This window comes from Xiphophorus maculatus, chromosome 22, assembly GCF_002775205.1.
Source record: "Xiphophorus maculatus strain JP 163 A chromosome 22, X_maculatus-5.0-male, whole genome shotgun sequence".
NCBI lineage: Eukaryota > Metazoa > Chordata > Actinopteri > Cyprinodontiformes > Poeciliidae > Xiphophorus > Xiphophorus maculatus.
In genome coordinates this window covers 12397017-12414552 of record NC_036464.1, presented here as the reverse complement: position 1 = coordinate 12414552, position 17536 = coordinate 12397017, and the positions used below count along the sequence as shown (strand labels likewise).

The window sequence follows — 17536 nt, the reverse complement described above, 5'->3', positions numbered from 1 at the left end:
CTTACTCCACTGAGATGATGACCAAACAAAGGGTTTGCAATGACATAACCATATGAAAGAGGATTGTAAAACAGCATGCAACCATTTTAACTAAAAGTTGCTTTACATTTTTAACTAAAAAAAGATAAACTGTATGTCACTGAAGGTTTCACTGCTCTGATTATTTATGTAAAGAATTTTCTGATTATTTGCGCATTTCTTTTCTAGCTGTCACGGTAATTCAAAAAAAGAGAGTCGCATTTGCGCATGCGGTTGTGACGTCAGCGCGGCAGGTACAAAGAGCCCATTGGTTGAAGTTTATGCTGAGCATCAGAATGGAGGAGGGGTGGTGGGAATAAATGTGGGTCTAGCATGGTTGTTGGTGCCAGACGTGCTGGTCTGAAACTCGTGATCTGCAGTGATTTTAATGAGGAAACATATTTTAGCATCACAGGGAATGGTCTAAGAAGCAGATGTGTCAGTGAGCATCTAAAAATACTTTGATGATGTCAAAGGGCAAATGGCCAGAGTGTTTAAAAATGCTAGAAAGCCAATAACATCTTATTACTCTAAAAGCATAGCCAACATTGAAGCAGTTGGGATGCTGCTCCTGTGGGAAAAAAGGGATGTTGAGGCTAAATTTAAAAAGTGAAAATGAAAAAAAAAAAAAAAAATCAATAATTGTATAACATTTCAAAAATACTGTTGGTATCATGGCTATTTTATCTATTTATTTTTTTTTGCCACAGAACCTTTTTAAAGTTTCAGCAAATTTGTCACAGCAAATTTAACCAGTGAATAAGAAATTAATTAAATTTATTCCAATCATAGTGTTGCACAAGGGAATTATGTTAGATTTCAAAGTAATGAATAGTTACTGCAATGATAATTTTTTAATGAGATGGTTTTCAATAATTTATTGAGTGACATTAGGTATAAATAAGTCATATTAGATCTGGTAGATTAAGTCATAGTTGAAAAACAGTTGCAAGATATCAATTAATGTTTTTTTTTGTAACTTACACACAAGGCAAATATGGAAAAGCGAATTCCTTTGATTATAATTGACTTCTTATTAATAGACTTCATTGCTTACTTTGCTTCCAGTTTTTTTAAGCCCATACAGGCTGAAACTAATTTGTGGCATTTTAAATAGAATAATGTTTCCACACTGCAAAAAGTCCCCTTTCATAAACAAGAAAAAAAAAGTACAAAAATAGGGTATAATTTTCTTAAAATAAGAAAAATTATCTGCCAACAGAACAAGAAAATTTGTCTTGTCAAGATTTTCCAAAACAAGAAAAAATATCTAACCAGTGTGAACCTACAAATATCTTAAAATTACTGTATTTTTAATTAAAACAAGCCAATTTTACTTATACAAGTAAGATATATTATCTTATATTAAGAAAATATTTTCTCAAGTAAAGAAAATGCTACTTGACATTGAATTTCTTGAAACCAGCATAAGGCATTCTGTTACATACTCCTCCCTATAAATTAGATGGGTATAACATAAATTATTAGACAACTACTACTGAACATATAATGTATTTACACATGCAATAGTGTTGTCATAAACCTGACTACAGTACATGTTCATACACTGCAAGTCCTAACATCCAAAATGCTTAAACAGGTTTTCATAATATGTCAAGCATATTTATACACATTTCCATTAGACTTTTTTCTAAATCTGTCCTGAATTGTTATGATTCAAGAAATGAACCAAAGCGACTTAGAAACACTAATATTTCTGTTAGTCTTGCCACAAATATGCTGTTTTTATTTTACTTTCTGCTCTGAAGTGACAGAAATGATTCCCAGTTAGTCCACTACTTTTGTCTTTTGTATATATTTGCCTAAGTTCCCCGTCTGTTTAAATTTGGCTTTATTTTTTAATAAAAAGAAAATACATTGCACTATTTCCATTGATTTTGGCTCTGATCTCTGTTTGGGTCAGAGATCCAAACAGATTGCTTTTATACAATTAAAGCAATCAGAGAATATGGACACCTAATCAAATGACAATAGCTACTAATGCACCCTACTCCCTCACCTTAAGAAATCTGTTTGATTTTCTGGAGTCATTTTCTTCAACATTTTCTTTCCTCACATTGGTTCTTGATTCTCTTTTGACACAAACAATCAAGAAAAAAATGTGCAAGAAAAAGAGACATGTACTTCTGAGTTTTTCTCACCACTCATAGTGTGAAAGAAAACATTTTACAAAGTTAAAGTCGGATTGTAGAGTTTTTTTTTCACACACTACAGTTATGTTGCTAACAGTATTAATTTGTAAATTGGAAGGAATCCAAAATGGAAGCAAAACATGTTACATTCTTCCAATTTGGTTCTAATAAACTGAACTGAGCCAATGTCATGGAAAGTTTTAGTATTGTGGTATATACTCTAAATATATACTCTAAAGGTAGACTCTCTAAATATAAAAGAGCAACATTTGTCTGCTGTTGTTAGTTGTCATTGAGTCACACAATCTTTGTAATCTTTGCATTGCCATGTGCCACATTCTCAAGCTCTGAGACCATAAAACCTGTCCTATCTACAATGTTTCTTCACTAGGTGGCCTTAAAGCACTAGACTCTAAAAGCAAAGGAAAACTGAGAGGTCAGAGAAACAGGTCAGCTGTTCTGACAGTGCAGGCCACGTGTTATTGAAAATGGAGAAGGGGTCCTTTTACTGTCAGTTTAAAATCTGACATAAGTTTTTCATTTTTTGGGATACCTGATACAAGGTAGGATAAACAATGTGACTGTCTTTGATAACGAGCTTCAATTGAGGTGTTTGAATAAAAAAAAAAAGAGACAAAAAAGTCAAATGCACCACTGAGACAACAGAGCTAAAAGCCCAACTTCAAAAGGACACATGAAATAAAAAGAACAATAAAACAAAAACTTATTGAAAGTGCTGTCATAGCAAGCGTGGGTGGACTTTCAACATAACACTATCATTTAGAAATTTGGGGAACAACAAAATGAGCTTCAAAGAAAACACCAATATGGAAATATGGAACATTGTTGTTTTGGGAAAATTAGGAAAATAAAACAGAATCTCCTTTAATTGATAGAAAGATGCTTGATGAAAATGACTGCGCATCTCATGTTGTCATAAGCTTCAAAGCATATTTCTTTCTGGGCTTCATGAAACAGACTTTCCCACAGCTCTGCCCCAGTAAAAAACTCCCAATTTACAACTGTGTTTTATAAAATAGACTTGTAAAATTTGATAAAAACTACTAATCTTTCTAACATTTTACTCTGAATTTAGGTATAAAGTTGTTTCAGCTCATTGCATTTGTCACAGGTGCTCTTATATTAAAGCAATTAAGATCTAGCACTGAAATAGGTTAATTTAAATGTTTGTTTTGTTTCAAATAAAGGCTGTGGGGAGGAGGGGGATTCAATTTAATGCCTATTTGTTATTTTTAAACTTGGGCTGAATGAGAGCATGACTTGATGTGACAGCAGCTAAATGGTTTCCAAGAATCTGGGCATGTCAAAGCTTTGAACAACACTGTTTAATTAACTCACCTCCCTATGCGTGTGTGTGCGTGTATCTGAGTAATGATATATCATATGTGGTGAGGAATATCACCCTATAAAGGAGAGATGTAACCGAGCGAACAACTTTCAAACTCAATGGGTTCTGCCACTTTTTATAGCAGCAATTTTCATTGTATTTCACTCAGCATGAACTGTAAGTAGATTTTTTTGCTTGTGTGTATTTCAGTGACATTAGAAAGAGGGCCTTTCCAACTGTGCATTACATTAAAATATATTTATTTTTTTCTCTCCAATAACATTTGCAGGTTACAGTAAGGATGCCCGCTAAGCCTGCAGCTTTTACCTTTGTGCCTGTGGTGCAGAAGCTACCAATTAAAAACATTCTTGCCAGTGATGAGAAGTTTTCTGCTCAGAAAGGAAAATCAGATAAGGTAAAGCCACAGCAGTGACATGCTGGTAATTGGTACAACTGATTTTACAACCTGTGATGCCACAGTTCAGGGTTTAAACACATAAACGTTTAATTAATAGACTAAGGCTATGTTATATATGCTATATAAAATGCAACATGACTGTTCAGACAGTTTTAAAACAACTTCAGATGTATCTGAATTAGTACCACATATGGATTTAGCAAAGTCATATTTTTGGGAGGCCGAGAAGATTGAAATTGAGCTTTTCAAAGCTGGATATGATTGGCATTTGCCTGCTTTGTTAACAAAACCTTAGATTTTCCCTTTTTTTAAGGTTTCATATGTGAAAACATTTGAAAGAACATATACACAACTCCCCTTAGACATTTGTAAGTAATCATCATTTCTGACTTTGTCTGAGGTTTATAAAATTCTTTACAAAAACATGATCTAGCAAGATTTGTTAAATAGCTAAAACCTATAGGATTTAAGTTGGCCTAAAAGTGTGTAACTTATCTATGTCCCAGTTAGCTAACTTTTGCTTTTGATCCCATTGTGAAAGAAATCAAATGTCCATCTTCAAATTGTCTGATGACAGATTAAAAGTTACTTTAACAAAATGCAAACCTTAAAGAAAGTTGTTCATTCTGGATTACAGTCCTCACCAATTCTTCATCAAATAGGACGTTTGATGGCCATATGCTATTCAGTAAGATTTTTACTGCTTCATTATAGATCTCAACTAAATGCCAATTAATGCAATCTGTAAGGCTCACAACACAAACAGTGCTATCATCTTCCCGGAAACTCGTCAAAGACATTTCTAATCTGAAGGTTAAAACAAAGGTTGATGATCTGGCTTTGCAAGGTTGTTGTATGAACACACCGATGTTAACGGTGGTACAAGGACTTGCTTCCAAGGTGAAATATTTATTGGAATGTTGCTTTTCAAAAAATAGTTAATAAAAATAAATTGTTTCTCTAAAATTTAACTTCTTCAAATTGAAAAATAGAAATACTCTCACTCAAACAGGTTAATGGAGAAAATCTATTTCAGCAACTGTCAATTGTGTGAAAAGAAGTGATTTATCATGTCAGGGAACTGAATATTAAATTTGTTCACCACAGGCGTATAATCAATCTCACTTTTACTGTACCTACAGTACTTTTGTACCTCATCTTTGGGAACAAGCAGGCGAAATAAACTCAGTTGTAGCAGCAGCTGGTGAGGTTTTTTACAACATCCCTTCAATAGAAAAATGATTGTAAAAATATAAACACATACAATTCCCAAAGGTATTCACTCACCTCCAAATTAATTTAAAAAAATAAATAAATAAAAACAGCATCTAGGTATATACAGAAATTTATGAAAGAATGGGTCACTGTGAGGAGTCCAGTGAATTATAGGGTAGTGATGAGACAGGATGCAACCTGTGCAATAAGTCCAGTCATAAAAAAAATCTAAATACTCCACTAGATAATAAGAAATTAGCAGTTTCTGGGAAAAACAACTGAGTCATAAAATCATAGGTTCCAAAAATATGTGTATGTGTACTAGCTAACTGCCTTTAAATTACATCTTTGTTGCATCATTTCCAATATAATGTGAGATTCTGGTTCAAACATTGCAGAAATTGCATCCTTATCTATGTGAGGTCAACATCAAATACTTTTCTAAAGTGACCATAGAAATCCAGTAAGATGCTCTTCCACCATAAAAGTGAACATCAAAGTCTAAATATAGCATTTTTACACAATTTAACCTAATATTAAAAGAAATATCTTCTTTTCAAAAGTATTTTTTCTGAATCACAGCATAACGAAATGTACAGGTACATGAAAGTGCACTGCGATATTAAAAGTAAGCTTTCCAGGGGGCTCGTATTGACCCCCTGTGGTGCCGCTTGCTGGAGGGCTTAAAGTGCTAAAAGTTTATCCAGTATTGCTGTCGTAACACCACTACGGTGCTGGAAGCTTGATGTCAGTTTGCTGACTGCCAGCATATAGACTTCAAAGGTGACACCATTAATTTCTGAATTTCCTCCAAGGTTATTATCCCAAGGATTGGCAGGCCATTGGGAAATCACAGTGAGAAACATATAAAAACAGACAGTCTTTTTAAGAAAAACGGTTGTCTTCATGATTTGTGCATCTGAATAAGCAGTTGCCATAACTCTCACATGTTTGGATCCTGGTTTTCACTTTACAAATGGTTTGCTATAAAAAATTTACAAATAAACTAAACAAATCTAAACTGTGAAGCTTAGCACATCAATAACTGCAGATAGTACAAAAATTGAATAATAGGAGGAAGTAGGAAAGTGGTCGGGATGTCCTCAAGCAATCTGAACCCACGGTGGTAACTACAGAGACAGCTCGGCATAACCTAAGCCCCTCTAATTATAAGTTTTATCAAAATGGTTTTCAGCTGAGTCCTAAAAGTAGACAGGGTGCCTGTCTGTCTCGACTGGAGCTGGTTCTACAAGAGAGGAGTGTCAAGGCTCTTCCTGCAGCCTTTTGGATCAGCTGAAGGCATTTTGCAGATTCATCCCATAATTGGGGTTTTCTTCTATACAGAAAGGACTCACAATAGTCCAACCTTAAAGTGACAAACACATGGACTCTTTTCCTGCATTATCCTGTTATTTCATGACAGGATAATCTTAATTTGGCACGAATCAACAGACAAAATAAGAAAGTGGAAACCACAGTATGAAATTTTCAGTTCATTGTCCCCGGCAGGCAAAGTTTATGAATTTACTGCGGGGGACCATGAGATTTCTGATTAATTGCATTTAAGTCTTATATTGAATACATATAGACATGAATCCAACATGTAAGAAACATAAAAAAGGAGGCATAAAATAATGTATTTTAGTCAGAAATACACAAATTCAGAGAAAACAAATCTGTTCATCATGTTAAAAAATCAGCATTTTATGCATTTAACACTTTTTTATCAGTTTTAGGCCATCACTTTTTCATTAAAACTTATTCTCAAGTAAAAAAACATGCAATAAAGTTATTTTGTATTATCTGTACTGTACTTTAAAACTTTTGCTCTCCAATTTTTAACCACTTAGTCAAAAAACAAAACAAAAACAACAACAACAAACAATAAATTCAACAGATAATCTCTACAATGAATTGACTTGCTGTAAAGTCTAAATTTGCTGCAAATAAAGTACAAAAGATGTGGTTTGTATTCATTATGAGCACACATCACTACATCATGCAGAGGATGCATGGAATCTTTTTTGACAGGGATGATTTTTGTTCTTCTATCTGGGTCAGATTAGATCAGGGAATACTGCGTTTATATTTGTTTACTTACACTTCAGCTTGGTAATTTGACTGACATTTATGAAGAATATCATATCAAAGAAGACCAGAAAGACTATCAGAACCTTGTAGAAAGAGGTGTTATACAAACTGAGATACAGAGTACGAGTCTCTCAACCCAAAGATGAATATATTTAGAATTGAAAATACAAAAACGTCAACAAGAGTTACAATGTCAGTAAAAGTGTAAAGTAAACATAAGGGAAAGAACATCCATAAATAATTAGCTCAAAGTTTTCATGTGAAAGAAACGCTGTACAGTTGTGGAAGTGTGGACTCCAACACCTATAGAAAAGTTGAGAGTGAAGAAAAGGCACATTTCTTCAAAGTAATATTATACTGACCACAGATTCACAGAGGTATACCCCAGAAGAGTAAAGTTTGTGGCTCTGCCTTGATGTTTTTATTTCCCTGATCAGAGCATTAGAAGCTTCTGTGTATGGCCCTCAAGAGAGTGATGCCTGCAACTCAAAGAATCAAACGCGATGATTCACATCAAGGCACAAGAAGTCACAGGCTGCTCTAGAAATAGCTGCCAAAAGTGATTATTTTAAGTCCTGGAAACCAAGGAGATAAGGAAAATGTCATCAAAAATCTTAAAGATATACAAGAAAGGTTACATTTGGACATTTGGCTGCAGTCACTTTATCTCTGTGATATTTTCTCACTGCCGAAATTTACAGCTGCTGGAGGTTTCTCAAACCTCCTGCTGCCATTAAAAAAAAAAAAAAAAAAAAAAGTTTAGAAAGAGCACTCTCAAGTTTGGATCTTCAATTTGCATTCATGTCTCTGACAAGTGTATAAATTCTGTGTCCAATTACAGTGCCACTTTAAATTAGACTGTGTTCTTTCTTGTTGTCCTTGGGTTTGTTATGAATCCCAGATTGCCTTCAGGGCTTGAAACTACTTGAGGTGAAAGCACAAAGGAAGATATCTTTGAATTCACAGTATATGAAATATGAAATGAATGGCGCCCAACCAAAAACAACCAATCAGAGACAGGTAAGACCTGCCTCCTGCCTTTAATTGGTTGCTTTTAGACAGTATTGGGAGCACTGGGAGAAGAGAAAGGGGCTTGATTACTTTTTCAGGTTATCTGTCTCATACCAAACAGTCAAGACAAAGTGACAGTTTCAATAAATAAAAAAAAGTATTTTTTAGAAAAGTTACATACTGCAGCTTTAATCCCCAAATATTTTTTTCTTTTGGTGATAAATAGTCTTAAGGGTGATATATTCATATTTCTATGCAAACTTTGACATTTTCACATACATTTGTCTTGTTCTTCAATTTGTTACCTAAAACAATGTCAGGCTTGCCTCCTTAAGGCTCTGTGGAGTCAAGCTGAACTGGTTAAATCAGTTCTCATTGTCTGATATCTGAATTGTAGATAGAATATTTATGTTACTATATAACATTTTCAAAACGTTTTATGTTTTCAACTCATTACATACATAAAAATTGTACAACCACCAGGCATTAAATTACATGAAAAATAATTAACTAACTCAATTAACTTTTCTCCATTCAGGCTCCATCTTGCTTAATATGAAAAAAATAAAATAAAATAAATTGTCAGTCTTCCAGGAAGCTCTCATTTGGAAGCCTTTCATTTCTCTGACTGTTGGTTATTTAAAGAAAAGCAAGGGAGCTCCAAACAAAATTTTAAATGAGTTCCGATGACTGACAGCTGCCAATTGACTGATGTGTATTTTTAGGATGATCATCACCATGAAGTTCTTGGCAATAATTTTGCACACTAGAAGTTATTGCTCTTTTGAGCTCCCTAGATGTGGAGAAACAACCTTCCCAACAAAAGAGATATCAATCTTAATTTTAAAATGATGTTTTCTGCATATTTCTGCCTTTGCTTGATTTGTGAATGTATTCATACAATTGTGAGAATATATTTTATTTTAAACTACAAAAGTACACATACTGTACAGTAGAAGGAAAACATTACAATTTGACAAAATCTTATGTAGGCATGGCCTATTAGGCTGGACAATGATTATGTCATGACTGAGTTTTTTCTTTAATCATCAGATGTTTCATTAAAAGACAGGTCAGCTTGAGTGCTTAATATATCTATCAGTATTTGACCCTTCAACGATATACAAGAAATGGGTGAAATTTTAGACGTTTTTAAAATGAAGCCCAAAATTGTCAATAGCACTAATAGATTTCAATTGAAAGTTGTTTTTATTAAATTAAGACGTCTCTTTGACGTCATTAAAACAGTCTTATTTTGAAGATCTGGGACTTAATTAAAGGACATTTTGAAGGGACCCGGAGGAAAGTTATTAAAATATGGTCACATGCGCATGCTTATGTACTCTACACATAGGCTTTCACGAGGCTTGAAGCTTGTTTACTTGCTATTAAAACATCAAAGTGTAAATCCTATAAATCTGCTACTCTAAATTGAATGTCAGTGCATATAATTTTTAATAGATTTTATTGTGCATAAAATAAACTTGAACTCAAACAAATAATGATTATAGGAAAACAAATACGCCTCAAACAAATCAGCATCTTCTCCAGATGGAAGGAGTTGCTACATTAATGCCAGCAGGGCATGTGAATTATCTGGGGTATGTGTTGTGGTGAACCCATGCTCAGCCTTGAAGCTCAGCCATGCTCTATGAAGTTCATCTCAGCTCCTCTCAGGTTTCACAAGCTCCCCTCCACATACATGTTTTTGCTTTTTCCCCGGTCAGAGCATAGCTGTGTCCCAGGAGAGGACAGCCAGAGAGACCATGTCAGAGGAAGACATTTACAAAGCGGAGATTGTCTTTATCAAGGACGTCTTTGAGGGAGGAGATCGAAACACAGTCCAGCTGGAGGCAAAACCACGAGTAAGTCAGAAATAACATATTCTGCATGATAGTTTTATTACATTTACACATAAAGAAGAAATACTGATATTGCCTGGCATAAATATGTAATTTCTAATCCATTTAATTTGAACCTTTTTTGTTTAAAAATGTAGTAGGAATATGATTAACGGATTACAATAAATTTAAGATGATCTTTCAGATGTACATGCTCTGTAACTGACAGATGTAAAGAAATTATTCTGCATGTCCAATAGCTTTGTTCACTTGTCTTGTATTAATTCTAAACAAAATTAGAAATAAAATGTAAAAAATAACACAAATGTGATATTTCTTTTTCCAGTTTAGTTCTTTGCCAGATCATAAGAGTCTCTCTCGAACCAAGGCGTCTCCTTCAGTCGGCGCCCCATCTGAAAATACACCCGACCATGAGGCCATAGCGACTGTCTGTATGGAAACAATTGATGACAAATGCAGAGGCAGTCCCTGGCTGCAGAGCCACAATATCTCTGGACATTCTGAACATAACTTGGGCTACTTTGCAAACAGAGGGTCTGTGCCAGAAGACAGAACAAGCCCCGTAAACTCTACAGACCTCTTCCCCACCCCGTCTTCCTCCAGAGAGTCCATTTTGTCAGAGGGCTTGGATAAAGAGCTGGGTTGGTACACCATGCAGCCTTCCTCTGTGGCTTCTCCTGCTTCTTTTAGCAGAACTGTTTCTCGGTGCTCATCTATCCGCTCTGGAGTCTTCTCCCCTGCTGTGGTTCAGATCAGGAAGCACTCTCTCGCGCCTGGCTCTAGTCTGATTCACACTCCTCAGACCTGTTTCTCGTCCTGTGACAGCCTGTCCTCCTCCACGTGTCTGCAGACCCCCACTTCCCGGCATCGCCCCCCTCTCACCCGGCTGTCCCTCCTCACTGCCATCCTCAGAAAAGGTCGCCTTCCTGTGCTGTCTGCCACGCTGCAGAGGCCTTACACCCCCTGCTGGCCTGTTAACCCCGTGACTCTGTCTGTGTGCAATGCATGCTCAGCCGCCTGCAGCGTGGCTTCTATTCCTCTGGAGTTTTCATCTCAGTTTTCCTCGTCCACCTCTGTAGACAGTCAAAAAAAAGAGCCCAGCAGCGTTGTCAGTGCTCCTTTCATGGCGGAATCAAGTAAACATCATGTGAAATGTCTTCAAACTCAGGTGACGAGCGGCAAACTTAGAAAAGCTCAGGTAAAGTCACCTCCTCTGGCGAAGACCAACAATCTCCCCAAAACCACCCCACCTCTGTTTCCAAATTTGAAATTAATTTCTGTGACACAGGATGAACAACCGGCCATGGCGGCTACAACAAAGAATTTTATTTCAAAGCGGCATGATTTTTCAGAGCAGAGGCCCACCATGCTCCTCAAGGACCATATTAATAATAACACCAGAAAACTCTTATTGCCAACCTCTTTATCTATTAAGGAGCCAGAGACCTCCGCGCCACGGAAATCAACTTGCCAACCAAACTCCTCTCTCTGGAGGCTCCAAATGCTCTCTCAGCAGCTTAGATCGCCGCCTGTCTCCCCTTCACATCTGCAGCCCTCTCCGCCACACATCACACCTTTGAACACACGTTCCTTTCTCCCTCATTTACAACAAACAACAAAGATTGGAGGACATGAGTCAGAGGGGAGTGGCCATGTTTCCAGAGGACCCACACCTTCTCAGACTTTTCCAAAGCCCCGCAGTTTGTCCCCGTTTTGCTACACAACCGTAGCTTTTCCCAGATGGTCGTCGCCCACAAGTACACCCACACCTACACCCTCTCCTGCTCCACCAATTAGAGACCTCACCTCTTCTCCTGCTTTGTCCCTCCGCTCCACGCCGTCCCCCAGGCCAGGGAGTGGAATATCAGACTGCAGTGACAGGGAGGGTAAAAAAAGAAAGGTAGTGTCCTTGTCTATCACAAGCATGACTTTGATGCACTAATGGTGTTGTTTTCTTTTCCTGGCACACACTGTTCTCTCGTGCTGTGTGATTAAAATGAGCTGTTGTCTGCTGTTAGGATGTCAGGTTTTGTTATCTGTATTTAGATGTCTGTCTGTGTTTGTCACATGAGCCATTGCTGCTGCTATGGATTATCAATCTGCACAGGTTTCCACATCAGTGCTCATGACCACACATCTGGAAAATCTGTTTGGTGTCAAAACTTTAAATTTATGAACTAAAATAATGCCGCATGTCTACATTTGGACGTCCATTGTCCAAATGTCTGTTTTTGGACGATGGACGAGATGCCTAACACATATGGCCATGCAAACGATTTAAAGTCCTTAATTTTTTTTTTCTTTTTTACAATTTCTCACATTACAGCAAAAAAAAAAAAAAAAATCAATATATTTTGTTCTAATTTTCTTCTTTAACAAATTAAAATCTGAAAAAGCCTGTATGCATAATTCATCTTTATTGAACCAATAATTTGTAGACTCTGCTTTTTACAGCAATTAACAGAAATAGTCCCAATTAGTCAACTTGATTTGGGTCTGAACTGTTCTAACACACACTTACTTAATCCATTGTACCTCTGGCTGTATTTTAGTGTGTCTCCTTCTACCCTTCAACTTTTAACCTCTACACTGTTTATGACAAGGAAAAGCATCCCCATATCATAATACTGCCACTGTTTGTCACCAGAGAAGGAGTTTGTCAAGATTAGTGTGTTGTTAGTTTTCCTCCACACATGGGCTAAAATCTTTTATTTTGGTCCCATCTGGCTAGAGCAACATCTTGCACATGCTTCCTGTTATCATAAGTAGATTTATAAAGCATTGAGGGGTATAAATATTTATTTTCTTTACTACTTCTAATTTTTACTAATTTGTAACATTTTTATGTTGTTTTGCTTTAGGGTGAGTTACAAAGCTGAAATGCTCTATGACAGGGGTGGGCAACTCCAGGCCTCGAGGGCCGGTCTACTGCAACTTTTAGATGTATCTCTACTTCAACACACCTGAGTCAAATAATGAGGTCATTAGCAGGACTCTGGAGAACTTGACTGCACTTAGGAGGTGATTCAGCTATTTGATTCAAGTGTGCTGGACCAGGGAGACATCTAAGAGTTGCAGGACACCGTCCCACGAGGACCAGGATTGCCCACCCCTGGTCTATGAGGTGCACCTCCAGACATTTTACAAGGATATTCTTTCATAAAATGTCAGAAATCTGATTCATAATTAATTTGTATTCATTGTCTGCTTTTTTTTCTCTCCCTCTCCCTAAACAGCATGCACACAAGATTAAGTCAAGCTACAAATCACTGGCTGCAATACCAACAAACACGATTCTCTTGGATCAGCAAGTGAGTTCACATATTTAACTCTAATCCCTCTAATTCGTCCTGTTATCCTGTTAAACATCCAGAGGATGTTTGTAATCCCCAACAAATTTGCAAAGTGTTGGTAAGAATAATTTACATGTTAATATATGGAAAAGGGCAAACAAAGTTTTAAACAAAATCTCCAAAGTTTTTGAGTTTTGACATGAAAAAAACAAAACAAAAAAAACAATGAAATGTGTCTTAAAGAAATTCTGCAGCATGATGGTTTTCTTAACACTCCTTGTATGAGAAAATATATTTATTTTAGTCACTGAAAATCTTAGCTGCAGGAAGATTTTCCCAATACATCAATTTCAAGCACTTTACAAGATTTCTTGTAGAAAGCACAGATTTTACCTTTCTTCTGCTGCTTCCCAGTAGAACATTATCCTGCCTTTTATACTTCACCAATACTTTTTTTGGTAAATCATATGTTTTCTATGTGATTATCTAAGAAAAGGAACACAAAGGAACAGCATGACTCCCCAGCATTATAGTAACTTTGAATTGTATGCAGTTGTTATCAATGACTTATTTCACCTTTCAAGCTTTCCTTTAGCATTGTTTCTGAACGAAAAGAATCGCAAGAATCTATAAAAAAACAAAATCTGCCCACTTTAGAAATCCATGGTCTCTGTTTCTGGTTCAGTGTGCTATGCATGGTTTGGGTAAAAAAAAAAAAATCTATATTTTTGTTTGCTTGCTTAGGTTTTGTTTTTCTACAATCTGCACTATTCTTCACAGACACGGATCTTTCAAGTTCTTATTTAATAATGGTCAATAAACTCTTCCGAGTACTTCAACAAATGTAAACAATGCTGTAAAGGATTTGTAAGAATACATAAGCTTTAGTGCAGTAGCATAATGAAAATAAAAATAAAAAACACGTTTTTAATTTCAGTGCTTACAAATAGTCATAAAAACATACTTAATACAAAATCAGCTGCGCCACATTTGTTGTTAGTTCTGCTTTTTAAACTTTGTACAACTCCATTTTGACAATAAGACGGCGTTTAATCATTTTAGAATGCATTGCAACAAGATGTTTGATGTTGGCATGAAGAATCGTTAAGTGCTAAAAGCAAATAAAGTTTGTATTTTGTTTTCTAAATTTTTAAGTTATGGCACAACCTATCAGGAATTAATAACTAAACTGTCAGCTAGTGATTTCAGCTAAAGTCCATATAGCTGAATTGACTTTATGGAGAATATATGGAGAATGTGTCCATCCTCATTCTCCATATATTCACCTTTTTGATAGTTGGGCTGAAAACACATACAATAGACATGGTCACTTTAAATAGACCTGTGCTGTTATCATTCATAACACCTAGTATTGAAAGATAACAGTCTATAAACACATTTTCTTTCTGAAAAAAAAAGATAAATACTGGTAATAAGGTTTTCAGGAGAAATATATTTTCAAAGTCAAGTCATTCTTGGAGAAACTGCATATGGTCACAGTGATGTATTTCCACGACCTTGGATTTTATACAGACAATAATTGATGGATGATGTGTTTTGTACTTTTTGGTTGAAACTAGGCCCTTTTTCTCTTTCTTTGTTTTCATAGGCAATAGATGAAGAAGTGGAAAGAAAAATGAACGACTGTAACTCAATGGATAGAACTCCTACAGACACGCATGCAGAAGTAAAAGGGCACAAAGCTTCTTACTGCATTCATGCATCATACTTCATTCAAAAGGGTTAATAATCCTGTTCCGTCTGCAGATGTGCTCTCCTGCTGAGCTCCGTCAAAAGTCAGAGGACCTTTATGCAGTTATTGATGAGATACTGGCAAATTCCAGGCCACCAGTGAGTTCTGTCATTGATTGCTGAAATTAAAACCAAATTATGCAACAACAAATTGTGAATCACAATATTGAAAGTGAATTAATGGAATAATTTATACACCTTGTAATTGCAAAACATCCCAGTGCCAGAAAACTTCCAAGTCTTCGACTACCAAGGAGCATTTTCAGGTAATTTGTAACATTGTGCTGTAGATACTGGGTCATAATACACGTTTGACTGTGAGTCAATTTGTTGGAGGTTATATGAGAAAATTACCACAACTTTTGCTTTTGTTTTACTTGAAACCAGAAATAATTTACAAACAAAGCACAATTGTTGTGGGTGTTTGTATTAAATTTCTGCCTCCATGATTTTGGACTTAATAAAACAGAGTTAAACAGCAACAATTATCTGGTTCCTAAATAATCCCTGTCTGTGAAAACATAACTCTGAATCACCTTTGGACCACTAAGAAATAATCCAGTCCCCTAAACTCAATGAATGCAACAGGTGTAGTGCATTTCCCCAATACATGATCTATGCATTCAGAGTACCTGCCCTCTACTCAGGGTTTGTTAACCCTGCTTTCTGAAAAGGGGCTCTGTTGGCTCATGAAGCACTGACTCCAGCCAGAGTCCATGTCCTGACAATCTTCCCAAATCTTTGAAAGGGCTTTGTTTCAAAATCTCTTAAATGGTTATTGGAAAATAGGTTTTCTTTCCACTTATTTTTTTTAAATTTAATATGCTTGGATGCAGCATATTTACTAAATAGGATACAGATAATCAGCTTTCACGTTCAGGCAAAGTTTGAATTAAATTGTGGACTTACCAGAGATGCAAACACTTCCTGCAAAATGGCTCTGGACTTTTGTAAAAAAGATATTCTCATTCATGCTGAGATATTTACTGTAAGAGGGATTAAAGAGAATTTTGACTCTATAAAGTTGGTATGTATGAGGAAAAACGCATTGATTTTTGATCAAAGGAGACAGCCTCATGTAGTTTTCAGAAGAAACAAGATCAGCTCAGTGTCAAACAATATTTGTCAGTGTGCTGTGAATTGAAGGCAGATGGCTATATATATATATATATATATTTAAATATATATATATATATATATATATATATATATATATATATATATATATATATATACATACAGTACAGACCAAAAGTTTGGACACACAGTTGTGTGTTAATATGTTAAAACATGCAACTAGAGGTGCATGTTTTACAAATATATTATTGTTTTTACTCCTTACTTTTTCATTTTCAGCACAGACCTTCATTTTCAAAATCCTTGGGCCGTGAAACCAAATATGTGAGTAGTTGACTGTTTTTCTTTTAATTTATTTCAAGGTGTTACTCCCAACAGAACCTCTGCAACATCTTGCTGCTGCTTGTATTTTATTATTTACTTATTTTATACATTATCAGTCTCTAATTAGTTTTGTCACTGAATTTAGGACCATTAAGTTAGACTTTTGTCATCCATAGAATATATTTTACAATAGAAAGCTCATTCATAACAACATGAAAAATATGGATGTTACCTACGTGAAAAAGAAGCTCTCTTCTAAAGGGAAGAGCTGGTAGGTAAAACCAAAATCTTTACCTTGACACAATAAATTTAAAAGAACTGTTCAAATACAGAAAAGGTTTCCAATTGAGTGAGGTGATAATACCAATGAGGGATAATTTATTTCGTCTGAGTATGAACACAAAAACTAGTAAGAAAATATTCATCAAGCTGATTTGGCCCTCAAAAAGTCCCTGAAATTCATTTTTTCCTTTATTAAATAAACTGTGGTTGTAATTTTTTGACATTATGATTCCACTACATTTTACATTTTAATTTCTAAGAGCCAAGTATATTTGGTCAATAAATATACATTTGCTCCCACAAAAACACTGTTTGGGAATTCATTAGTATTTCATTAATAAAATAGATAACTGGAGTGTCTGCTGAAAGTTTCATTCAAAATCTGATTGACATTGTTATATTTCATCAGAACTGGCATACAGGAAAAATTATAGAAAATAGCTTTTGTGTTTTATGTACAGTAACTATCTCTTAAATACACAATAATGCAGTGCTATTAAGTTATTTTTCATGTTTACACAATTAATGCATAGTTAGGACTACTTGTTTTTCTTATACAGTACATAGTTTGTGTTTTATAAATGCACACACCAAGAATGAAGTAAACAATTAGCTGTACATATGGTATATTTTTTATACTGCATGCAATCTTCTGTCATTATTTCCAGCAAGCATTCAATGCTTTCTTTTTA

At 35.4% G+C, this 17536-nt stretch overlaps 1 protein-coding gene across 1 annotated transcript in view; it reads left to right on the top strand.

Moving 5' to 3' along the window:
- Positions 1-17536, top strand: part of mlip (muscular LMNA interacting protein) — a 31226-nt gene that overhangs the window by 1425 nt on the left and 12265 nt on the right. Inside the window, exons 2-9 of the mRNA XM_023327807.1 lie at positions 3809-3934; positions 9982-10119; positions 10442-12016; positions 13353-13427; positions 15019-15096; positions 15177-15260; positions 15383-15427; positions 16518-16562. Coding sequence (XP_023183575.1) covers positions 3821-3934; positions 9982-10119; positions 10442-12016; positions 13353-13427; positions 15019-15096; positions 15177-15260; positions 15383-15427; positions 16518-16562 — 2154 coding nt within the window. The 5' untranslated portion in view covers positions 3809-3820. The remainder of the gene's footprint in view (positions 1-3808; positions 3935-9981; positions 10120-10441; positions 12017-13352; positions 13428-15018; positions 15097-15176; positions 15261-15382; positions 15428-16517; positions 16563-17536) is intronic.